The following is a 25,677-nucleotide window of genomic DNA, read 5'->3' on the forward strand; positions in this document are numbered from 1 at the left end:
GTCCGGAATGCCGAGGCGATGCCCAACGGCCTCTCGAGGCGATTACCGCTCGCATCATAGCGCGGAGCTCGAAAGGAGAGCGCTACGGAATGTCCCAGCACGTCCCGGAAAGAAGCGCAATAGAGAGGGATAGTTGCTCTGAAGTTGTAGCAGGGCCATGTAGTAGAAAAACAGGAGAAATTAAGCAGAGTGGGCCGGAAGGACGTGCGCATTTTTCCTCGCTTCAGATGGAAATAGAGGAACGGTCTTTTTCTTGTCACGAGCGATCGCGGTGTTGTTTTGGGGCACGTTGAGGTTAGAAAAGAAATAAAGGAAAACTGTTTTGAGCCATGAAACCTGACGAAAACAATGCGAACGGGAACGCTAGCAGTAATATGGCAGAAGAAAGAAAGCACGCATTACACACAAGCAAGTCAGGTGGGTTCCTGTTCGTTATCAGGGAGGAGGAGACGAAGGAAAAGAGAGAGGGTAATAAAGAAGTGGCATCACTCAGCCGAACACCAGAACACCGGCCTGAGGGAAGGAGAGTAGACGTGCACATTTGCACCGCTTCAGAGACGCAAATGAGCCGTGAGGTGAGCTTTTAGAGAGAGTGTGTGAGAGAGAGAACATAATTCGGCACTGAGAGCGAACCTGTGATGAGACGCTGGCATCATCCATGTGTGTCTGACTTTGTTTGAATGTGTACAAGGAAGTAAACAGTTGTTTTTCCTCGAACCTTTCTTTTATTGCCTGTATTTTTTCTTACCTTTTTAAATATCACTCACATTAGCCCTTAATATCCGCCGGCCACAGATGAGGCGTCCAATAAATATTTGGCGGTTCCCGCTGCCGGGAACCTTATTTTAATTGTCTTTTATTTATTTGTTGAATAAACCACTACCATCACCATTGGGAGCGGCAGCACTTAACGGAGTGTCTCGACAAGTCCTGTCAGCAGCTGGAGGCCGAATTCGCAATGCCGTAAATGGGTCAAAATTCCTGCTCTGGACATTCAACGGGTTGCTGACACAACGGGTTGCTGACAAAACGAAAATTCCGCAAACTGCTTTCCCGTTTGGGCGCCTCTGCGAGATTTGTCGAACGGTGTCCCTATGCAGAGGTGTACTTGAGTTCGAAGACACCTGCAGCCAGCTCAGCGCTTTATTCTCCACAACATCAAACCATATATTGATCCATATGAAACTTAGCTTGCCCTTTTTCTACATAATTTACAATCGTACCTACACCGCAGCATGCCATGTGATGCTGCTCTGTTCTGAGATTTCGAAACGGCGTTCGATAAAGTTTCTCATTTGCGCTTAATTCACAAACCATTCCACCTGAATCTGCAACCCTTGATGGTGTTGGTCGGAACCCTTATAGGTGTGGGCTATGGTTGCAGGGTGCGATAGGTGGCGGCTTTGGCGGTGCCCGGGTTGAGGAGGCTCCTGAGTCTCGTATAGGTATTGGGTCCATTTTGCTGGAAGCAATCCTGTGAGCAATCGCTTTGGAGCAGGAGAAACGCGTCTTGGGCGGGAAGTCTGGGGCGGGAACCGATCATATAAGGGGGAGAGAGGTTCTTAGCCTCAGCATGGTTTTGGAGACGGGTATGAACGACCCGCTCATAGATCTTGCCGAGGCAAGACGTCAGGGAGGTGGGACGGACTGCCTTAACAGAGGCAGGTTTGTTGGGCTTGGGGTTGACCTCCGCGTGTTTCCGCTCCGGAGGGAGGTTGCTAGGACACCCTTGTTGCTCATTTAGGTACGTGGTGAGGGCTTGAATGTTTTCGCTGGAGGGGTTACGCGTGGTGGCATGTGTAATTTTGTCCGCTCCCGGGGCGCTAGACCTGGTGGCCGACCGCATTGCGGCATAGACCTCCTCATAGCGGATGGCGGCATCCAGTTCTGGGTTGGGGAGGTCGGTGTATGGAGCAGTGGCTGGGGGCGGGTGGTAGGTACAAAAGTATTGTGTGCGAAGCTCGTCGAGCAGAGCTTGGTCGGACCCCTTATAGGTGTGGGCTATGGTTGCAGGGTGCGATGGGTGGCAGCTTTGGCGGTGTCACGGGTTGAGGAGGCTCCTGAGGATGGACCAGGTTTTGGATGTGCTTCGTATACCCTTGAGAGAATCAGAAAACCGGAGCCAATTTTGGACAGCTGGGAGGCGTATCCTTGGGCTTGCTCCGTGAGGTGTGAGATTGTGCTTTTGTCGTCGCCATCTACGCAGGAGGCCATGCCAGATGCGTAGGGGGTGGTTGACAGCCGAAGGGTATTCTTCAGTGCGCTGGAGGCTGCGGGTGTGTGTGGAGTGATGTTCTTATAGGGATTGGGGCCATTTTGCTATGTCTGCTATGAATGGTGATGGCGGTGCGGTCGCCCGGAATTTTAGGGGAGTACTAAGCGATACACTGAAATAGTCGCCCTCTAGGGCCTCCGCTGGGTTGGTCCAGGCAGCTCTTGGAATATTCCAGGTGAAAGTGAGATCGGGGGAGGCATCACGGGATATGCTGTTGCCCAGGCGAGTGGGTGAGGTGAAGACGGTAAGGAGATTTAGTCTCAGTGCATCTTCTGCGGCATCAGGTTCGGTGCAAGACTAGAAATAAGCATAGTTGTCGAGTGCGAGGCGGGTGTTCGCTTTCATAGTGCCGCTGCTTGTCGTCGTCATCGCCATCTTCAACGTGGCTTGACTGCTGCGTCCACTGACCTTCGATTAGCTCTGTCCTGCTTCTACCGTGTATACACGAACTTCCTCACCTAATCTGCCCAACCGGCCCTCTGCCGCCAACTGCTTCGTTCGACTTTTCCCATAGGTGAGCGCCAAGACAGCCCCCGACAAGTGAAATATCCACAACCAGTGGCGGTCTTTATCGAGGACTGATGGCGCGTCCTCCCCGGCTTCGCGTGCGGGGTGCGAGGAAGGACGCGTTGCGAAGGCCTCGACAGGAGCGCAACCTCGGGCGCCCAGAATAGAATAGCTCTCTGGAGGCTGCGGATGCGCCGCGGATGACGGTATCAAATCGGGGCCGAATCGGAAGAGACGGGACCCGGCCAGAAGGAGGTCGTCACGAGGCACAAGAAGTGAAAAAGAAGAGCAGGAAAAGGATTTCAACGTGCGCGACCCCGTTTCTGACTTCGCAAATAGAGACGCGCCCAGAAATATTTCTCCGGCCAACGTAGCTCACGCCGAGACAGAGTGCGTGCGGCATAACTGAGACCTCACTCTGAGTATAACAACGGTTCTTTTCTGCCGATTCAATATATTCCACCCTTATGGTTCGCCGCGTACACTGGCAGGTTCAGGTGATAGCATCACATCAGGTGATCAGGTTCAGGTGATAGCATCACTCTGATTCAAACTTGGGACTCTCCTATGACGACACAGGATTAAGTGACGTGAAACATGACGTGAACATGACGTAACGCCGACTCCGTGATTTCTGGCGGCCAGCAGTGCGGCCTAGCACCAGCCGAAAAGAAAACTACCGCCGGCCGCACGTTGAAGGCATCTATCGGCTATTGCGGCCGTCGCTACCGTAGCTTCGTTTACGTTTGCACCGGCGTTTTGCCAGCGTTACGATGGATCCCGTTCTCGAAGTCGTCAACGAAGTTCTCGCAAATAGACACCTTTAGCATACCGTGTACCTTGTTACCGTTAGCGGAATACCGGTAGCCCGCCTACCGCCGGTGAGCAAGCGCTGATTGGTTCCGATGCTGCAGGCACGCGCGTAGCTGCCGGGTACGCGGCGACATCTGGCGACGTCAATGAGATTTGCACATGCATTGGCTGCGCCTCAGTGATTTGTGGCTTCTCGTGTTCTAGTGTTGTTAGAACCATTGGTTCTAGCAACACTGTCTTGTCCTATGACGTCATCACGCTTGTACTAGCGAGTTTGGCCTGTGGCGGCGATACCTGTATTTTGGTTCTTGCTCTTTTCTACGTTACAAGCAGGGTGTCGAACCGAAATTTTTTCGGCTTCGGTTCAGGTTCAGGTTCACGCCTTTAGGGTTCAGTTCCGGGTTCGGCTCCGGAGCGACATTCCGTTCCGGTTCGAACCACTCCGGATCGCGTCGAACCGGTTCGAACAGGTTCAAACGGGTGCAGAGTGTAAAAAATTCTGAACGCAGGCTTTAATTCAACCTTGTTTTGCTGTTTACTTTTCTTTGTGATATCAGCATTATAAAACAGCACTGCAAAATTTACTCAATGCGAGATGTTTTAATGTCCGCGGCAAAAAGATTTCAATTTACGCAAGAGCCGCGAAATCAAATGAACTCAAAATTAGTGTACATTGGCTATGTGTACTGGACTCTGTCAGATGAGATACATAAAAATAAAAGCTGATGGATTTTTCATCCACAAAACCTTTCAGCTTCAGCAGTTTCGGAGTCCCCGTCGGGCGAGTAATAGTTCTCTCTTGAAGCTCGTGTGAATCGGGAATTTGTCCGGCGCAAAGTGCTTACGCCGGCGCCGTCAGGACCGCTGCATGCGCCCACTATGAGCGGAGGTTGCCTTGTATTTGCAGGTATACATACAGCCAAGACATCTTTCTGTCACCCCAAAAACGGCTTGCCAATCACCCCCTCCTCTCCTCTGGCACATCTGCAGCATGCATCTAAATATTTAAAATATTTTAATTGCATCAACTGTTAAGGCGGAAGCCTTTAATGCCTCATCGTTGTAAGCAAAAGCTGTCGACAGAAATGTCACGCTTTTCAGTTGGTCGAAACGGTCGTGACGTCACAGTGCGCGAATTTCAAATGGGCCAATTGTACTTTGGCTACTAACCATGCAACCAATTAAAGGGATCGTATATATAGTGATGCTCCAAGTAAGTTTGACTGAGTTTAGGTAATTGCCTACTTAACCAGTTAGTCTCATAAACCTTTCTAGTCAGATCAGATAAATAAATAAAACCGAGTAAGAAATTGGCCGAGCTTGGGAATCGAACCCCGGTCTCCGGAGTGCGAGTCGAGCACGCTACCACTCCGCCATGCCAGCTCGATGGTTTCGAATGAACAAAGGTGCGTCTAGCGAATACGGTGGCTTCGTTCACTCCCATCTTCCTCCCTTTCCGTTACGGCGAGGTTTGGGAGTCCACCGAGATATGAGAGACAGATACATTTCCTTTCCTCAAAAACCAATTTACCAACCAGCAAGGCGTATTTCTCCTTGTTTCAAATTGGTCCAAATTGTCGTGACGTCACCGCGCGCGAATTTTGACGGCAACATCCTTTCCTCAAATACAATTTTCGACTAGTGTCTACTGAGATATGTGAGACAGTTAATGCGTAATTTCCTTTCCTCAAATACAGTTTTCGTTTTCTTCATTACGGCTTCTCTTTCTTCTTTCACCCACACTTCCTCCCTTCCTGTACGGTGCGGCTCAGGTGTGCACCGAGATGACAGAGAATAACAGCCCCATTTCCTTTCCTCAAAAAGCGTTGCGTTCAAAGGGCAACGCATCGCGCCGAACGGGTGGTGGCATTCCTTGGACTCCGTGGCAGCGCTACAACACGCTGTCGCGTTCCACTCCTAAAGGCGAAGCTTAAGCGTCATTAAGTGGCAGTTAATGAATGCACCAACAAAATGTGCAGTGAACAATCGCGTAGCAGAATGCAGCTCTCAGGCTTTCGCCTTTCACCACTTTAGCCGCTAAAGTTCCTCGTAAATTTTCTACATCGCCTTTGTGATTGGTGTTATATATCTCGACCACCTATAGCTCAGTTTCTTCGAAAACACAGCTACTCATGGCTTCTCTCTACTAAAGTGTAAAATTAAGATTTTGGACTATGCTGATGTCGTCGCCATCTCTTGCTCTGATGAAAAGAATATGGTAAAAAAGCAGGCTGACATTGGTTGAGGGCAATTCGTGCCTGTACGGACACAAACTTGCGACGTCTTCGATGCTGCGTTGCGTTGTGACAATGTTGCAATTGGCGCATTGCGAGAGAAGGACTGTAAATTCGTTAAATAGAATTTTTGTGACTTTTCTGGGCGCTTTCAAAGAGAGCCCATGCGTGGGCAGAATTTCATGCTACCTTGATACAGTCTGGTGAGTCTTTCGTGCAGTTTTTGTCCGCTAACCTGTGTCATGATTTTTATTTTTCGAAACCGAAAACCAAATGTCAGTAAACGAAACTGCTTTCGCTACGTATATCTTGGCCTAGCTGAAACACTGGCAATTTTTTTTTAGTCCCACCGTTCTGTTCTCATCAAATTTCTTCTGCCCATCAATTTTTTTTCTAAGTCGTGCCAAAATACATGCGCTTTCGAGATGCTTGGAGTCAAAGCAACCTCTCCAGTACACACAACTCGTCAAAACAGCCAATTTTTTTTGGGCCACAGCGCCGAGGGTAACCGGATTTTCAAAGTTATAAAAACTCATATGGAATTCCTTATGGCGGGCTACACGCCTCTCTACAATTAAGGAGCCTAACAGCAATACTTAAAGTTGTGCGATTACATATTAGTTAGCCAGCTTGTTAGTTAGCACGTCTTAGTGTATTCGGATGTGCCACACCGCTGGCAATGCGGTGCTGCGGCCGAAAAAAGCGCTCTTATAACTCAAAAAGCGTATTTTTTAAAATTATGTGAAGTCTTAGGTGAAACACTCTGTATAGTACACTTATGGGTGGGTGCAACTTTGGTATTTCAGACTGTTTTCCCTTCTACGATTGTTGTTTTTGGGCGACTCTGTGTCGGCAACTTGTCAATTTTAGCGCCTCTAGTTTGTTTCAAAACATAAAGAAGGAGAATAGTGTTGGTCAAATGTTTAGGGGAAGCCCCCAAGGTGCAGTAAATTTGTAATAAGGGAGTAATTACTCATCGACATCCACCCAAGCGCAGCCATACGGCCACAAAGGAAAGCCATACAGCTTTCTCAGAAACTTACTCCCTTATTATAAAGAAGGAGAACTAAGTAAAGGCATAAATGTATATAGCGTCGTAGAAACTAAATAGAAACGAAGTGTAACAGTATCGGAGTACTTGCTGTAGATTTTCACGTCAGGCTGGTGACTGTTCCGTAAATGTTTGTCGCAACTGAAGCAAAGAAAAGAACGGCGCCAGAAACTTTTGATGGAGGCATCAAGTTCAACCAAAGAGAGGAAAGATTCCAAGAAAACGAGAAGATTTAATAACAAACAAATATGCTAACTTTAGAAGAGAATATGGCAGCTGGCAAAACAATATTCTGCCTTTCACGCATGAGCCGCTTTTGTGCATTCAATTTACGACTAACGCCGCGGGCAAGCAAACATTATCATTGACTTCACATCACCCAGACACCGCTGTGCAATAAAGTCACGGCCAGAGTTTATAATCACCATTGCAGCTAGGGGTCACAGTTGGGTAAATCCGATAAATAAAGCTTTCAAGCACCGTTTATGTTCTATCCTCGCTCCACGCTTGTGACGCTGTGCACACCATTCCTTCTCTTCGTGTACCCAGCGGGAGCTCCGGGGGGGGTTCAGTGGACCTTGTCATTGTTCTGTATGTATTCATCTGGTGTGTTTTATTTTAAAATTGGCACAAAACATGTGTTCAGTGATAAGCGCCACAAGGCTTGTGTTTCTTTCTTCTGCGTTTCTTTTCGTCTTTCTCTTTTGGCATGCAGCAGCAAGGAAGGCTGCACCTTTCACGCGACTGGGGAACAAAGGCCCCACTTCCGGTGGCACGGGAAACCGGCGGTGACAGCGGCTTGAACGGCGCCGCCGGAAGTTGTGCCGGCCTGGTAATAATGCTACTGCACAAAGGTTCGCATAAAAGAAGCTGAAACTGACGAGGCGTTTCTTTGACTTTGTTGTGCTCGCGTGTACTGCTGCTGCTTCTCCACTCCACCATGGGCCGTCCTAAATCAAAAGAAGGAAGACAAAAGGATGACGGTGCTTTTGCTTCACGCAAATTTATCCCAGCGGCGTGAGGGTCACCATGCGCGGCTCGTGATATTCGCTGCACAGGAAACGGTCAGAAAGAAAACGACTCGCACATGAATTAGTCTCGCACATGAATTAGTCTCCTGAGTACTGGGCTCCAACTAGGGATCGCTTCTTAATGCAATGTATGTTTCAGGAGTGAATATACCCGGCGTTTAATGCAGCTTGAATTAAGTCTTAAAAAAAACAGGCGCAACATTGCACACTAAGGCAGTAACTTGCATAGCGTTGGCAGCTATGTAAAACAAATCGAATACTTTTATGTCGCATTCCATTGCCTAGGAAATCAATTTGAGAATTATCTTGTTACTCATCTGAGACCTCTCTATTAGCGAGCAGGCTCTACCAACTCAAATTCAAGGGGCACTGCGAAGACTGGCTACATTGGACAAGATGGCATGCTTACTTTTATCTATGCCTAACTCACCTCTTGAGAGTGTATTGCTGCTCCTGGCTTATATAGAAATTCGCGGCATGTTGTGGGGACTGACTGCGTCACCTAATTAGTAACTGTAGGCAATCAAACCGAAGTTGTGGCATTTTCGACGTGACAGATCGGCACAAGACCGCGGACTAAAGGGTGAAAATTTTCCGGAGATCACAATGGAGGAACATGGGTGCTCCTGTGCCGCATGTATCTCCGAGGGATGGGATCATGTCAGAACTGTTTTAAATCTTTACCAGCTCGGCGATTTTTCCAACAATTAGTGTGAAAGCAGATGCGGTGGACGTGCTTGCGGTCCTCGCTCTTTCTCATGTATCACGTTTGTTGGCGCTAACTTTCCGGCAGCACTGAGCAGTAGAACAAGTTTCCGAGTCGATGGCTTATGAGGCTATTTATGACGAGAAAATCAGTCTGGATGTGAATGTGAGCTTCACGTTCACACAGAAATAAATATTCTCAGCCGCCGCGGTGGCTCAGTGGCTATGGTGCTCGGCTGCTGGCCCGAAAGACGCGGGTTCGATCCCGGCCGCGGCGGTTGAATTTCTTAGGAGGAGAAATTCGAGGCCCGTGTACTGTGCGATGTCAGTGCACGTTAAAGAACCCCAGGTGGTCGAAATTTCCGGAGCCCTCCACTACGGCGTCTCTCATAGCCTTAGTCGCTTTGGGACGTTAAACCCCATAAACCAACCAACCAAATAAATATTCTCTAGAAGACCTTCGGCCTAGTGCATGATAGAGAACCTTCCCATGATAGAGATAGAGAACGTCCCATGCAGGACAGAGAACGTTACCTTAGAACCTTCCGTTTTGGCAAAAAATCTTATAGTATAGGGCGTAATCTCAACGCCCTTTTTGACAGTTTGTTGAAGAATGCCCCCTCCCCCCCCCACCAAAAAAAAAACAAAACAAAAAAACACGGCATCGCGACAAAACGCAAAGCAATGATCAATAGTTCCTGGCTGCTGACACAAGCGACAGTTCACAGAACATGACACAAAAGTCCTTCTTTTTAACGAGGCCATGTTTTGACAGGCAAGGTTGTCGTGTGAAATTTAAAAAAGAAAGTCTTTGCGGCTGCTTAGCACACATCCGCTGCTCCCGCTTTAATACACTGTTGTCTAGAAAGGAGAGGCAAGGCTGCAAATACATCGGTACAGGAAACAACATCTCAGTCAGTATTTTTGTCATCTGTCTTCTGGATGGACTGTATAGAAAGTCCCAGGAAAACCGTAGATGACGAGTGGGCGCATACAAAATAAGGAAATGAGAACTTAATCGTCTGTTAAATCCAGCTAGGAGGAATGGATAGTTTGCTGGTTTAAAAAAGAAAACCTTGAAACAAGCTGCTGAACAAACAAGCGCTGAAGACCAGCTCCATCAGCCTCCAGAGGGAGAAACAAATTGTGTCGACGCATAGGCTCCCATTGAGAGCTCCAAATTAAAGTCGCAAAAATTCTATGCATTGCCTGTACATTTTATCATGCACAATGCCAAACCTGCATGACATAGAAAAGCTTAGAAACCAAGAAAATACTGCAAACTTGTGCTCGTACAAATAGAGACAGCTCCCTTCCCTTGCAAGCCTAGGTTTGCCGCCTAACCAACGAGATCTCAGAATCGCAGTAAGGGTGGCATATCGGGCTATTTGGTGCACGTTTGGTATTTTTCGAAAGCGCTAAAACAACAGGGACAAAGAAGGAACAGACAGGGACGAGCGCTACTTCCAACTGTTTATTTCATGAAACCGCAAGTGCCTTACACAGTGGTCAAAGGCTACCATGACACGACAGAATACTGTACGTGCGCGATGTGTTGTCAACGCTTCTCCATGATGAGACGACGGTTTTTAGAGCAGCGACTGCAACAGCTTGGCCTTAGTTTCAGCAGCTCGATCATGTTGTCGTTTGGCGCCACCATACTTGGATACAGCCACAGGTCTGTTTTTACCGCCATTCAAAATTTTGTACTGGAATCTAATCGGATACCTTGCTAACATTTTTTAATTATCATTTTCACTTTTTTTCTTCTTCTCCTTCTTATTATTATGTATTATTAGTTTTTTAATCCCTCGGCTATAAATCCCACAGTGTCCATTCCCTGAGTACGTTATGCATTTCCCGTTTCGTTTTGGCATTTTTGCTTTCTGTTTACTTTTCTCTCCCCCAGCAATCATTCATTTTTTTTGTCCACGGAAAAGCAAAAATTCGTCACAAAAACCTTCTGTACGCCCCACTTCTTGGCCGATTTCCCTGTGTGGGCATGCGCCATTGTACGAGGTTAACAACAACAACAAATGGGGAAAGCAGCTGGTGAGGATCAGATGACAGCAGATTTGTTGAAGGATGGAGGGGAGATTGTGATAGAAAAACTAGCCACCCTGTATACGCAATGCCTTGTGGCCTGGTCTTGTGAAGGACTTGAAAAATTACAGGCTGATCAGCTTGCTGTCCGTTGCCTATAAGGTATTTACTAAGGTGATCGCTAATAGAGTCAGGACAACTTTCGACTTCAATCAACCAAATGATCAAGCAGGCTTTCGTAAAGGGCACTCGACAATAGACCATATTCACACTGTCAATCAGGATAGAGAAATGGGCAGAATATAACCAACCTCTCTATACAGCCTTCATTGATTACGAGAAAGCATTTGACTCAGTGGAAACCTCAGCTGTCATGCAGGCATTGCACAATCAGGGTGTAGAAGAGTGTTATGTGCAAATATTGGAAGACAGCTATAACGACTGTCCAGCTACCATAGTCCTCCATAATGCCAGCAATAAAAATCCAATAAGGAAGAGAGTCAGGCAGGGAGACACGATCTCGCCAATGCTATAACTGCCTGCTTATATGAGGTGTTCCTAGGCCTGGATTGGGAACAATTGGGGATAAGAGTTAATGAAGAATACCTAAGTAATCTGCGATTCGCTGGTGACATTGCCTTGATAAGTCACTAAGCACATAAACTGCAAATCATGATCAATTAGTTAGAGAGGCAGAGCAGAACAGTGGGTCTAAAAATTATTATGCAGAAAACCAAAGTAATGTTGAATAGTCTAGCAAGGAAACTGCAGCTCGCAATTGGTAGCGAGGGGCTGGAAGTAGTAAGAGAATATGTCTCCTTAATGCAGGTACTGACCGCTGATCCGGATCATGAGAGGGATAGAACTAGAACAATAAGAATGGGCTGGAGCGCATATGGCAGGTTCTCTCAGATGATGAATGGCTGTTTACCAATTTCCCTGAAGAGAAAAATATACAAAAGCTGCATCTTACCGGCACTCACCTATGGGTCAGAAACTTGGAGGCTATAACGAACAGGGTTCAGCTTAAGTTAAGGACAACGCAGCGAGCTATGGAAAGAAAAATGATAGGTGCAACGTTAAGATGTCGGAAGCGGGCGGAGTGGGTGAGAGAACAAGCGCGGTTAATGACATCCTAATCGAAATCAAGAGGAAGAAATGGGCTTGGGCAAGGCATGTAATGTGAATGCAAGGTAACTGCTGGTCCTTAAGGGTAACGGAATGGATTCCAAGAGAAGGCAAGCGTAGCAGTGGGCGTAGTCAGGCTGATGATTATGATGATTAGGAATTCTGAGGGTGATTTCTTCATTCAAGGCATTAACTGGCCGTGGCTGCTCGACGAACTTACTGGACGAGCTCTTCTTGTGCTATCAGGATGTCGCCAGACGACTGTACCCCCCCCCCCCCCCCCTTCCCCCCTCGAGATGTCAAGAGTGTGGGACGCGTGTCGGCGCACTAGGGGCAGAGGCCACGATATGTTAGTGCGTTTGGGAATGTGTCAGTTTGACTAAGTCTGAGGGCTACAGCGTCTTCAGCGCTGAGATTTTTGTGAGGAGGAGGAGGATAAGTCCTGCAGTTAGGCCGCTGGATCTCGAAGCATTCGCCGTAATTGGATGACAGAGGCAGTAAGGTAAATATGCTGAGGACTAATCGGACGATTCGTTTTTCCCCGCTCGGTTGGTTGACGCTCGAGCTAAGGCGTTCGTCCTTTCGTTCCCTTCCAGTCCTACGTGGGCCAGTGTGCACATGATTTGATGTTATTCTTTCAGCTTTGTGCTCAAGATCTGAGCCGCCAGCAGCTGTGTTCTTCAGTTGGTAAAGTTGCCGCAGATGTGATGGGAGTCGGTGACGACGTGAACTTCCCTGCCCACCCTGTCGTGGTGTTTGATGACTAGCTCTGCGGCTGTGGTTTAAGACGTTCAGCTGGGCTCTTTGCACTGATGGAGGCCGCGAGGGTTAAGGAGTTGTCTCTTGCGTTCACGGCGGCCACCGCAAAGAGACGCCCTTCGAGGCACGCCGCCACGCCCATGTATGTTGCTTGCGGGTCGCCGTGAAATTGTCGCTGCTGTCGGTGGACGCGAGTCTTCCGTTCACCTTGATGGAGATCATGGTTCATGTGGTTCGGGATGGGGCTCACCTTGATCCTGCTTCTGACCTCGGCCGGGCGCGATCGTTGCCATTCGAGAGCGTGGAGCTCTGTCACCGTTCCGGTTCGGTGAAGGAAGTCTGGCCTTTTGCCAAGCCAGAAGCGCATCTGGTAGCTCGGCGAAGGTGATGTGGAGAGCCGCTAACTTCTCGTTCGAGGTGGTGATGGTGAGACACAGCACCGCTGATGATGACCTCGACTTGTTCTTGGTCTCATGTGTTTAGCCAGCGGCGGTGTTACGGCATGCCGTGCGTTGTTCTGCTGGTCACCAGGGTGTGGACCAGGCGAAGCGTGTTCTCTTTGCGCATGCCCTTGCTGCTTCTTGAGATTCTCTTGATCATCCGGGAGATCCGGTTCTTGGCGGAGATTAGGCTTTGGATGCTGTGGGACGCTTTCAGGTTGGTCTGGATCCAGAAACCCAAAATCCTGTTGTAGTTGCCCTCTGGGATCTTCTGGCCCTCTGCGGGGCCGGGGCACTTGTACATACCTCGTCCGTGCACCCAGACCACCTCGCATCCCGCTCGCGGCCGCCAATTTCTGCACGGCTGTCAGGGCCTCCTGAAGGGTCGCCTCTTTTTTGCGCGAGGGAGGCCTTGGTGACTCCGAGCGCGGTGCAATCGGCGTACAGGGCATATTCCAGGTCCGGCATTTTTTCGTTTCGTTTATTTCACTTTATTTTCCTCACAAGTTACATAGGATGGGGCATCAGAAAATCTTCTCGGGGCAGCTTGAAACACCCAGCACACCTAGTTACCCATGGCAGCACTGGCAAACAGATGTATGATATTTGTGGGCAGCTGCTTATCAGGAATAGAAACTATTCGCAGAATAGCACAGCAATTTTTTAACTGCACACAGAAGTAAATACAACAGAAAAGACACTGAAATCGATAGGCTATGATATGCAATGAAAATAACGAAACACCTGTATAGAAAAAAAAGAAGCCAGACAGCCATCTGTCGAAACAGAAGCATGCTCATTCACACAAACCCGTACGCCAGATGCGAACAGGAAGTTATTTCCAGGAAATGATTATTTTAAGTTGTTTTAATGATAACCGCGATACGTCAACATTTTGTGCGTCGAGTTTGTTGAGAAGACGCGACAATGCATTTGATAAGCTTTGTAAGCTAAAGTTTGTTCTACACGTGGGAATATTCTATAGTTGAGGCTTTCGACTTCGGTTGATTGGCACATTGCGTGTGAGATTAGCAAGCCTGTGTAGGATATTAAGGTTTTTTATGGCACCATTTGCATGCCTCATTAAAACTTCCTGTTGGGCGAGTTGATAGTTCATCTTGATCAACTAGGTTCTTGGTAAGAGTAAAGACAGGGCAACACGGAGTAGCCTAGAAGCGTACCACATAAAGAAACTTGGCAGCGAGTGCATCAGCGAACCGTCTTTATCTCTGTTCCAGGCTGAGACTGACTTTCTTAATGCAGCTACGTGTTGACTGGGTGGAAAGATGAACAAAAGTGTGATGCCCTTGTCGACCCGCGCATGCGTTCTTGATTTGATGGCTCTTTGACAACCCTTATCTTTTTGTTGTTAGTTTCATTATTTCCGTCCCGACTTTTCAGTCTATATAAGGTGTGGCCTTCCGCCGATACAGCCAGTTGACAGTTAGCGCTTGTGTGTGTGTTTCGTCTCTTTTGTCCGTGTCTTTGTTTGCGCTATAAACCCGTCTACTTTGCATACCTCTCTATTAGTTTCACAACATATAATTGAAAAATTCTGCCCATGTCGTATTTTTCGAACAAATGAGCCGTGTGAGCCCTAAAATCAAGATTGTAAATGGATCGTAATGCACGCTTCTGCAGAGAAAAAAATACGTTATTTGCAATAGCCGTTGTTCCTCAGACCAACTGGGCGTAGTTTAAATATGACATAAATAATGACGTATGCAACAGTGATTTAACTGCAGTCGGCACCGCGTAACGATGCCGATTTATAGCGCCTACAGTTTTTGATAACCTAGTTATTACAGCATTTAAATGGTTTTCCTAACTGAGGTGACAGTTAAAATGAACTTTCAGTCCCTTTATAGCTTCGACAATTTCTAACCTTTCGCTTCCAAGCTGGATATGGGGTGCAAACGCGACGTCCTTATCCGCGCTCTAAACAAAACTGCTTTGGTTTTATTTATATCTTTTTTTAAATAGTTATCGACAGACCAGGAATGAAGTGCCCGCAATGCAGCATCTGCTTGATGGGCTATACTTTCCTTTGATACGGAAGAGAACAGCAATGCCACATCATCGGCATTTACTACGAAGAGAGCATATGTGCATGATTTCTGAATGTCGGCAATATACAAACTAAAAAGAAGAGGTCCTAAGATGCTGCCTTGTGGGACACCCGCTATTATCTGTCTAACTGAAGACTGCTGGTTTTTGACACTTAAATAATGTCTGCGGTATGAAAGATACGGGGTAATGAGTGAACGGGCCCCAGGAGGCCATATCTACCGAGTTTAATCAAACGCCGGCTATAATTAATGCAGTGAAAAGCCTGCTAAAATTGATAAATATTCCCAGTACGACTTCCCTGTTTTCAAAAATCTGTAAAATATGTTCTTTGAGATGTAGCAGTGCTAGCTATGTGGATTTGTCCTTTGTGAAACTGAATTGAGCGTTATAGATTAAGTTATGAGCTTCGCAGAATGAACACATTCGTTTATGAATTACCTTGTAAGTAAGAAGAGTGGAGAGTTGTGCTTGTTGGGAACACAGCACCTGTGTTGTGTTCTCGCTCCGTCCTGTGTTAGCTCTGTTCCCAATATGACCTAAATCCTTCCGAGAATACTGGCAAAACAGACACTGGCCTGTAATTAGATAAACATTTATTATCGCCTTTCTTGAATAGAGCAGTAACTTTAGCTACTTGCATGCGCCGAGGAGAAAGACCGTCTATAAGGTGCACGTTATAGATATCTGTCAGAACATGAGCTAAAAAGTACCCATCGCAAACTTCATAGGTCTTATCTGAACATTATCAGCGTCACATGATTGGCCATAGCCATGAAAATTATATGCACTTCATTACAAGTGGTTGGGTTTACGTACATTGTCTGTAGATTATTAGGATTTTGTGTGCATTCCGGAACCGATGAATGGCATTGCAAGTTTCCCAGCTCTTTGGTCAGCGCCAGCATAGCAATGTTAAAGAGGATCGGGGAGACTACCCCCCCTGGGGCGTTCTCTTTCGAGAGATTTGGAAACCTAAATACGCAGAATTAGACATACTCAGAGAGACGGATGCCAAACCGGCGCAGCGCGTATATTTATGACAAGGTTACGTACACATGCGCGTATAAGCATACAATAGCATCAGCATAGAGAAGGGTCCCGTCTCTTTAGCATTACACGTGACGGTGGCGTGCGTGCTAAAAGCGCCCCGGCGGAGAGCAGAACAGCTACTCACCTCTGAGGCTGAGGTCAAACGACGATGCGTCGATGGCGGCCAAATCCTGCAGGGTCCTCCACGTGAGCGTGACGAGCTTGTTCTCTGACAGGTCCACAGTCATAAGGTTGGGGGCGCCCAGGAACATGTTGGCAGGTAGCACGCGAAGGCGATTGTACGACAAGTACAGGATCCCGAGCCGCGGCAAACCGTCGAATGCCAGCGGGTCCACCTCCATGATGGCGTTGTACTTGAGGTCCAGTTCCTCCAGCATGGGCGTTCCACTGAAGACTCGTGCACCGAGCCTTCGCAACTTGTTACGGAACAAGTCAAGACGGGTAAGCTGGTCGAGGCCCTTGAAGGTTGACTCGGTGAGGTTCTCTATGACGTTGTCGCTGAGGTCCAATTCACGAAGATTCCTCAGATGACCAAAGGCCATGTCTGCTAGTGACTCGATCTGGTTCCTCTCCAAGTACAGATGTGTTAGAGACGGCAGTTCCGTGAGCACGCCATGCGCCAGTGACGTGAGGTTGTTGTCGGCCAGTTCCAACTTGCGGAGGAGCGGTAGCTGAGATATGGCCTCCCTCTCTAAGAAGGCGATCTCGTTAGAGTCGAGTGACAGCACGGCCAGCTTGCTAAAGTTGTAGAATGCGCGCTTAGCCAGCGTGCCCAGCTTCACTTGATAGAACTTAAGCTTCTCGAGGTTGGGCATGGTGCTTAGCGTCAACGTGGGCACGAAGTCCATCTTATGCGTGCCCGAAGCGTAAGTGGTGAAGCTCAACGACTCGACAGACGCCTTTCCCTCGAAGATCTTCAGAAAGGCGTCGTCCGCTGTGAACGGCGCCGTGACGAAACACTGCACGTCCGTGGGTTCTTCGCCCTCGTCAGCGTTGCAGCGGCAGTGCATGGGCTGGTAAGTGGAGTCGCACAGTTTCGGCCCAGAGACCTCGGACACTGGTTCGGAGATGGCGGCTGAAAACACCAAGGCGAGCGAGTACCTGCGAGTAGAAGACAGACATAAAAATACGACTGAATCTTTTTCAAGCATAAATCGCTTTCAGCTCCCGTTGCCGCGGATGACCTCCGCGCCAGAACGAAGGGAAGACACGGAGACTAACCTAATGAATGGATGGATGGATGGATAGGAGCGCCCCCTTTGAAACGGGGTGGTGGCAATTGTCACCATGCTCAGCTTTTCTTTCTTTATTATTTTTATTTGTTTACTGTGTTGGCAATTCTCATTAAGATTCGCCATCACCTTTACCTACAGTTTCCTACAATTCTAACCTTATGCCACATCTCTGCTTTTCAGCCACCAATCCTCCAATCGCTTTTTGCTAACTTCCACTGCAGATCTATTTACATGACCATTGTTATCTTTAAACCCTAGGGCCTCAGGAAGAGTGACTGTGCCTGCATCGACATCCGGATGGATACCATCACATTTGATTATGAGGTGTTCAATTGGTTCCACAGATCTACCACACACTACACATGTGTCATCTTCTTCGTTAAATCACTTTTTGTAGCTGCGCGCTCTAAGACACCCTGACCTATAGCTTCAAAAAGTAGGGCACTGCCTCTTAAGTTATCATAGAAAAATTCTTTCCTGATCTGCCTTTTCCATTATCGATATAGTTCTACACTATGTTTCTTTTCCATTGAATTCATCCAATTTTTAACTTTTTAAACGAAACGAACCTCTCCGTGTGCCCTCTGGTGGCTACGTGCTGCGCTTTCGCCGGAGGGGCGTATGCGTCTTCAACGTCCTCCTAGACCCTTCGTGGGCGAAGCTTGCGCTCTGTCCTGCAGCCCGAGAGGCGAGCGCAGTCCTCGCGAAGTGTGAGCGAGGCGAGAACGCCGCGCGCCCGCGGTCTTTTGCGGAGTCATGGCGCCAACGTTCGGCGCGAAACTCGATTGTAAACAGTGAGGGAATTGCACTTTGCAGCCTGAGCGACGCTGCTGAAGGGTGATTGCGTTTGGCTGAGATGAGACCTTCCCTTGGAACGAAGTTCAGTCTTTAGAATGTGCTACGCAGGAACTGCAAAACATTTCGTGCTTACAGAGAAAATGTTTTGTTATTTTCTTATTAGGTGGCTAGGTGAGCGGGCAGGTATGGGGAGAGACTGTAGGTGTAACCAACTAGCCCACCAGTTCGTCCTTGCTGAGTGTGCAGTGGCTGAGAAAGGAACATATATTTTCTGTCTAAAAGTTAGAGATCACTGCGGCGACTCGCATTGGGAGAATGCGAAAGCACTGAATGCCTCCTCGGTACTCGTCGGCTCTCTTTGCCTCTCTTTATCATTTTCTTTTTGTTTGTTTGTTTGTTTAACGACTCAGTCAGCGTAATTATCCTTCACACGAGAACAACGCAAACTTCACGAAGGACGCAGAAAGGGGAGACGAGACACAGGCGCTGTGTCTGATTATACCTTCTTTTATCTCAATCAAGCATTTTGGTTTTTAAGATTTGGCGCCATGGTTGCTTTCTCGTCCACTTGCTATATCTCCGTCCAACCTATTCAACCGTCCAATGGTTTTTGCTGATAATTAACAAATTAATCTATGTAAATTAAACTTTTTATTCGATTAGTTATTTTTTTATTTTTATCATAAAAATAACTAATCGAATAAAAAGTTTAATTTACATAGATTAATTAGTTCATTATCAGCAAAAACCATTGGACGGTTGAATAGGTTGAATAGGTTGGACGGGGATATACCAAGTGGACAAAATTAGTTATCACTCATAAAATACATTTCGAATCATTTCAAACGTTATTTTCATTACTTTCCCTATTTTGGCCCAATTTTGCCGTCCACAGCTGTTTTCCCGTTCACTCATTATATCAACGACCGCGCTATATCGACGTTTTCTCGACGACTCTAATTAATTAACTAATCATCCTATTGACATAATTTTTTTGCGCAGCATCCTAACATCATCCTCTTTCGATTACAACCACTCGTTTGATGCTACTTCTTCTGAGAACGTCACAAATGCAGCGGACATGTTTTGCTGACACGACCTCGCCGAGGTAGCCTAGAAATGCTTTCGCATTAAGACTTTTGGGACCAAGACGTTATTGCCATGTGGTGGTGACAGCGCCGCAGACAACAGACGAACGCACTGAAATGAGCTCTTTTGTGAGCTGACTTGTGCCCACAAAGAACTGAACTCGGTGGCGACGGCGAAAGTGACAAGCGTGCTCGGCAGTTGTCGAAGGACAGAATCTCCGCTGCTCTCGGCCAGGCTGAATTTAAGGCTGACAGTGAACCTTCCAGATAAGACTCAAAAGTAACTGCGACAATCCTGATCAATCGAGAAGCCCCTGCGCGTGGCTGTGTAGGGAAAAACTTTATGAAAGTAAGCGGTTACATGATCCTAAAGGAAGTAGTGTACAACAGTGAAGCAGCAAGGGACTATAAAAATTACTTTTGTAGATGCGTCCTTCGTAAAGGCACTGGTCAGTGCACTTTTCACCCGGGATTATAACACACAACACCTTTTACACTCATAAAAAAGATCAGTTAAAGTTACTCATAGTTAAAGATCAGATCACTCTTTAGACCTAGAGTAGAGTTTTATAAACTGGTGACAGATTAAAGTTTGAGCGAACCAAACTCTATCGCAAGGAGTGTCTTGTCTAATTTATTGGTTTATGGTGGATTAACGTCCCAAAGCAACTCAGGCTATAAGGGACGCCGTAGTGAAAGGCTCCGGAAATTTCGACCACCTGGGGTACTTTAACGTGCACTGACATCGCACAGCACACGCGCCTCTAGAATTTTGCCTCCATCGAAATTCGATCGCCGCGGCCGGGATCGAACCCGCGTTCTTGGGGTCAGCAGCCGAGCAGCATAACCACTGAGCCACAGTGGCGGCTGGATACAATTAGTGATCCCGTTTTTTACCAGCTTCGAGTGATTGGAGTCATAATGAAACAAATGTTTTCCAGACCTTGGAGTAGCTTCAGAAACTTCAGGATGCAATGGAATTGATGTAAAGCAGCCTGATGCGCTGAAACCGTTCTGGTGTGCACCTGTAACAGGCTGATTCAATGAAGGAAGTCAGATCAGAAGAAAGAGGATGAAATGGCTAGCCTGAAACCACGAGAAAATGGCAGTGGTGCCATATGTTCACAAGCTGTCGCACAGATGGAAGAAAGTGGCAGATAAATTCGGTGTCAAGATAGTATACAGGGTCTGTTCTGAAAGTAGTAGGACTGGTTTTTCCTGGGCGAACGGGAGGACGAGAGGAGGTCTGCGCGTGCAGGATCGTTGCAGAGGGATATTGGGAATGCTGAGGAAAATCAGCAGTAGGCTCTCGGCCATTGAAGAGCGCAGGTCGCTTGTACTGTGAACCCCTGTCGAAGCGTCTCGTCACGCAGAATCATGGAGCGTTTACTGAATCAGCGATACGCGATCGAATTTTGTGTAAGTCTTGGTAAAACGGGCAAAAACACTCACGACATGATTAAGGAGGCCTACGGTGACGCTGCCATCGGTAGATCAAGTGTTTTTTGAGTGGCACAAGCTGTTCCGAGAAGGTAAGGAAAGAGTGGAAGACGACGACCGCTCGGGACGCCCTTCTACCAGCAAGACCAACGAAAATGTGTAGCAAGCGAAACATTTACTGAACAGTGATCGTAGGATGAGTATCAGAATGATTGCTGATGACTTGAGCATTCCTCAAACCCAAGTGTTTCAGATCGTGACAGAAAACTTAGCCATGAGGAAAGTATGCGTGAAGTTGGTGCCGGGAGTGTTGTCAAAGGAGCAAAAGGCCAACCGGAAAGCGATCTGCCAGGATCTCCATCGTGTGAATGAGGACCCTGATTTTTTGCCCAGCAGAAGGCGGCAACGCTGCCTCAGCCTCCCTACAGCCCCGACTTGGCCCCGCCAGACTTTTTCTATTCCTGAGAATAAAATCGACGCTCAAGCGGAAACATCACGGATCGGTAGAGGCGGTTCAACAGGCCGTGACGAGGGAGCTAAACAGCATTCCGGTCGAGGCGTTCCTGCAGGCGTACGAAAACTGGAAAACTCATTGTGAGCAGTGCGTAGGTGCGGAAGGGTGCTACTTTGAAAAATTCTAAACTTTCGTGCTATTCTCATGGACAAATTTTACTTTAAAAAATGAGTCCTACTACTTTCAGAACAGACCCTGTATTCCGGTCCAAAGTGACAAGATCCCTGCTTCTTTGAAATGCAAGAAAAATAATGACACAAGCACGCAAGAATGCGATGTGCCTCACAACACGTAATACGTGCAGTGAACGGTTGGAGTGGTATATCGAATTCAGCTCCCCTGTGGCCATGTATACGCGGGCCAAACAGGCAGCTGGCTGAACGAAGGCTTGTCTGAACATGATCAGACGCTGGATAGCTAAACTTAGTCAGATCTGGTAACACGTTTTAGAATCTGCGAGTGCACTCCTTATATGGACTATAATATGACCACCAAGATCAACTTGTGCTGGAAATCAGAGGCCTTTCATATCTATGACAAAGCAGACAGAGTGTGAGCAAGGCATTCGTGGCATTAACTAAACGTGAGACAGGTATCTGCGGCAAAGATACAAGCCTGTAGAAGTTTCGCATTGGTGGATTTGAGACATGCTACGTTTTTAACGCGAAAGCATTACTAGGCTATGTCGGCGAGCTTGTGTCACCAAAACATGTTCGCAGTACTGTCGTTCTCAGAATAGGTAGGACGTAATGTAATGTAGGTTGTAATCGATAGAGGACGATGTGAGGATGATGCGCAAAAAATCTGATGTCAACAGGATCATTATTTAGCTAGGTAGAGGCAAAAATACAAATAGCGCGGACGTCCATATAGTGAGTGGATGGCAAAACAGCCGTGGATGGTAAAATAGTGGAGAAATAGGCAAAAGAGTGAAAATAAAGATTGAAATAAATTGAAATGTGTTCGATGAGTGATAATTATTATAACAAAAACTTTGATTGACATAGATTAATTAGTTCATTAATAAGAAGCAAAAGTCGTTGTATGGTCGAATAAGCTGGACGGGGATATCGTATGTGGACGGGAAAGCAGCAATGGCGCCAAATTTGAAAAAAAACCATAATGCGGGATTGAGGTGAAATGGGTGTAATCAGAGTGAATGTGGTTGATCAATGTGATTAAGAAAAAATGTAACACAAAGTCATTGCAATAGATAACCGTAAATAGGTTTGGTTTGGTTTATGGGGTTTAACGTCCCAAAGCGACTAAGGCTATGAGAGACGCCGTAGTGGAGGGCTCCGGAAATTTCGACCACCTGGGGTTCTTTAACGTGCACTGACATCGCACAGTACACGGGCCTCTAGAATTTCTCCTCTAAAGAAATTCAGCCGCCGCGGCCGGGATCGAACCCGCGTCTTTCGGGTCAGCAGCCGAGCACCATAACCGCTGAGCCATCGCGGCGGCTATAACCGTAAATAATGAAGATGATTAATCTATAGCAATTAATGACAATTAAACAGCTAATGATGTGCTAATGAAGGCCAATGCGATGCTAATTAAGAGCAAAGAGGGGCAATGAGTATAATAGAGAGGCAGAGAGACAACGAGTACCGTGGAGGAATCAATGCTTTCGCATTCTCCAATGCGGGTGGCGCAGTTATCTCTAACGCTTTTCTTGCTAACGATGACATGAGCGTGTCAGGGCGACGGTATGATACTTTAGTATGCATTTCGGAAAAAAAAAGCCAGCTGTAAGTTTGGCGCTTGTCTGTCTCTTTGCTTACCTTTTCCTTCGTTTTTTTTTTTTGCGCTGTTCCACTCTTCCAGTATGCATTACCAACTCGACCCCTATACGCTATGTCGAAACGGGTAGTTCATTTCTGGAGTATAATCTTAAGAGTTTTCGAAGTACCACCGGCTCATAATTAAAGAAAGGCGTTAGAATTGCAGCGAGGTCAGAGGGAGAAATACGCGGCGCAAATGAATAATTGGACCGTCTATTCAGCGGAGAAGCGCCGTTCCCTCTCACCGGGCAACACAAATCGACACAGCGGGGGCAGGCTCGGGTGACCTTGTTTCCAAAGCGGCGCCACTTATCGACGTATCGATTCGCCGATCCTCAGAGGGGCCTCAAGGACCACCGTGGCGCCTCCCGCTCGCGTAGAGTCTTTCTGCTTTATACAGCGCAGTTGTCAAAAGTCCTGCTTGATATTCACGTAACCGAGATCTTAGAACGGAGAGGACTATGCATGGGGAGAACAGTAAAGTATTGACGCTCTGGGAAATATGAGAGAATTTGAATGCGTGGCGTATCGAGGGATGATCTTGGCGCATCTGCTTTGTGCGTGTGCTGAACGGAGGAGGACAGACGGGTAGGGATCAGTAGAAGGTATACAGAAACACAGAGAGGCGCCGGTGTGTAAAAGGTTTGGGGCGCTCGGAAGAGCAAGGCGGTGAGACATATGAAGAAGCAGAAACAGAGTATGTTGAATAAAATACACACATATGAATGGCGTAAAAATGGTAGAGAGAGAGAGATCACGTAAAATAAGGCAGGAAAGTTAAGCAGCAATGAGAGAAGTTAGTTGAGAAGGAAGGGAGAGCGAATGCAGGATAAGAATGTAGAGAACACAAGGAAGATCGCGTGCACATGTGAAGACTATTGAAAGTTGCTCACAGGTTTAGACTTCAACTATATATACGCGTTCGTGGCGTCGCATTGAGCGTCAATCATGGATGAGGCTGTAGCTCCGGGGCATTAGACACCGAAAGCAGTTGGAGGCGCTGCCGACTTAGCGCAGTATGCCGCGTCAAGTGTTGAAAGTTGAAGCGAAAGGAGACACAAAGACGTTCGATGATTTCCTTACATCTGCGGTTGTCGCGCATTTACAGGAGTGCAAGTAATCTAAATCGAGTAAGCAAGACCCCCAGCTGCAAGCAACACAGCAAAGTGTCTTCGCAGCGAGAAAGGCCAGGCGACAGGCGCTATTCGTTCCCTCGCCCCTCTGAAGAAAAAAAAAGTGTTTAATGTGCGGTGGCAACCAGATGCCGCAGGCCACCTTGAGGCTGTGCGCAAGTAGAGCTATTTATTCATTTTACGACGTAATATTATGCGAGCCAGAAGTCAGCGAAGGTCCAGCGTGTCGCAGAAAAGGCCTTCAGTGCATCTTTTCTTTCGCGCGGGGCTCAAGGCATGATTCGACCTAGCGCGTCTTTGTGCACGCCACGGGAATGACACGAAGTCACTTAGCTGCTCGGGGCTATCTTTCGGGGGGCGCTATCTCGCGGTGCAAACCGTGGAAATTTGCCGTACTTGCGAAAAGGATACACATGTGATGCACTGAAGAAGAACAACGAAGTTGTGCCCAGTAAGCAATCGGTACGGACTGAAGCTATTTAAAATGACAAAGGGGACGAGTCGGCATCGATCTAAAGTTAAACAGCGCTAAAGAAGCGAAGACAGCGGCGGCGTTACTTTTGAAGCGAAAAGCTTCACTAGGCTAGTCAACACCGGGTCTGGCGTGCGCCGTGATCAATTCTAGCCACAGCGGCGCATGCGCGAGTTCGCCGCGCGACGTCACTGGAGAGGCGCACGTGGTCGGCGGAGCCGCCGTGAGCGCGGCTCCGTCGGTCGACCTTCGCCGTCGTTCGCGCGCTCTGCGCGTGTTTACCGAGTGTGCATCGCGCGCGGCTTCCTCGTATGACTCTACTTGCAGCCGCGTGTTTACCACAGTTACTACGCATGCGGAAGGGGGGCTATATAACGCGCTTGCCTCCACCGTTATCGTGGTGCTCCCAGTGCATTGTGCGCCAACTGCGACAGCCATGACGTCAGACAAAGCATAACTGCAGCTTTTCGCTTGTATATCCGGGCTTAACCAGAGCTAAGCCACTGTCATTTTTTTTTTTACATGTCATCTTTCTTCTTTCTTTTTTTGCGGTGTCTAATCATAGACCAGGGCAAGATTTTCCAATGGGTTCAGCGTTCGACGCGCGCTGTTTTGCCATGCCACTGATATGAGGTGCAAGAGTGACTGAGCGAGTCCGTGAGTGAGAATATGTGCGAGCACATCGATGCTCAGAAGGGCTGCCCGTATCGCACGACCAAAGTACGACGCAAAGAAAAGTGAAGCCGAGGAACAGTGCATAAAAACAGAGAAGAAAAGAAATTTTTATCTGTGCGTACTGAGTTATTTTTGTCAATATTTAAAAATTGTATTGATGCATAATGTCCACCTATGCGCTGCTGAGGTTGTGCTTAGGCATTTTGTCGCGTGATCACCCATTGATGTTTTGGAGGTCTAGTAAAGCTGCGAAATGCGGCTTTTTACCTCGTACCCACCATGCCTTATGGAACATGAATTCAGTTCAAGCAAGACGGCGAAGACATGTTTACACTCACAAGCTGACATTCAAGAAAAGTGCTTAAGACAAAGGTAGAAAAGCGAAAGAAGAAAGGTTGCCGTTAAGACAGTCGCCTCGACTGTCGTGCGACC

At 47.5% G+C, this 25,677-nt stretch overlaps 1 protein-coding gene across 1 annotated transcript in view; it reads right to left on the bottom strand.

The window, feature by feature from the left end:
* LOC149339836 (uncharacterized) overlaps positions 1-25,677 on the bottom strand; it is a 58,293-nt gene that overhangs the window by 13,480 nt on the left and 19,136 nt on the right. Inside the window, exon 2 of the mRNA XM_089550585.1 lies at positions 16,231-17,207. Coding sequence (XP_089406711.1) covers positions 16,231-17,207 — 977 coding nt within the window. The remainder of the gene's footprint in view (positions 1-16,230; positions 17,208-25,677) is intronic.

The sequence above is a fragment of the Amblyomma mixtum genome, chromosome 6 (assembly GCF_055824585.1).
Source record: "Amblyomma mixtum isolate Tamu chromosome 6, ASM5582458v1, whole genome shotgun sequence".
Taxonomy (NCBI): Eukaryota; Metazoa; Arthropoda; class Arachnida; order Ixodida; family Ixodidae; genus Amblyomma; species Amblyomma mixtum.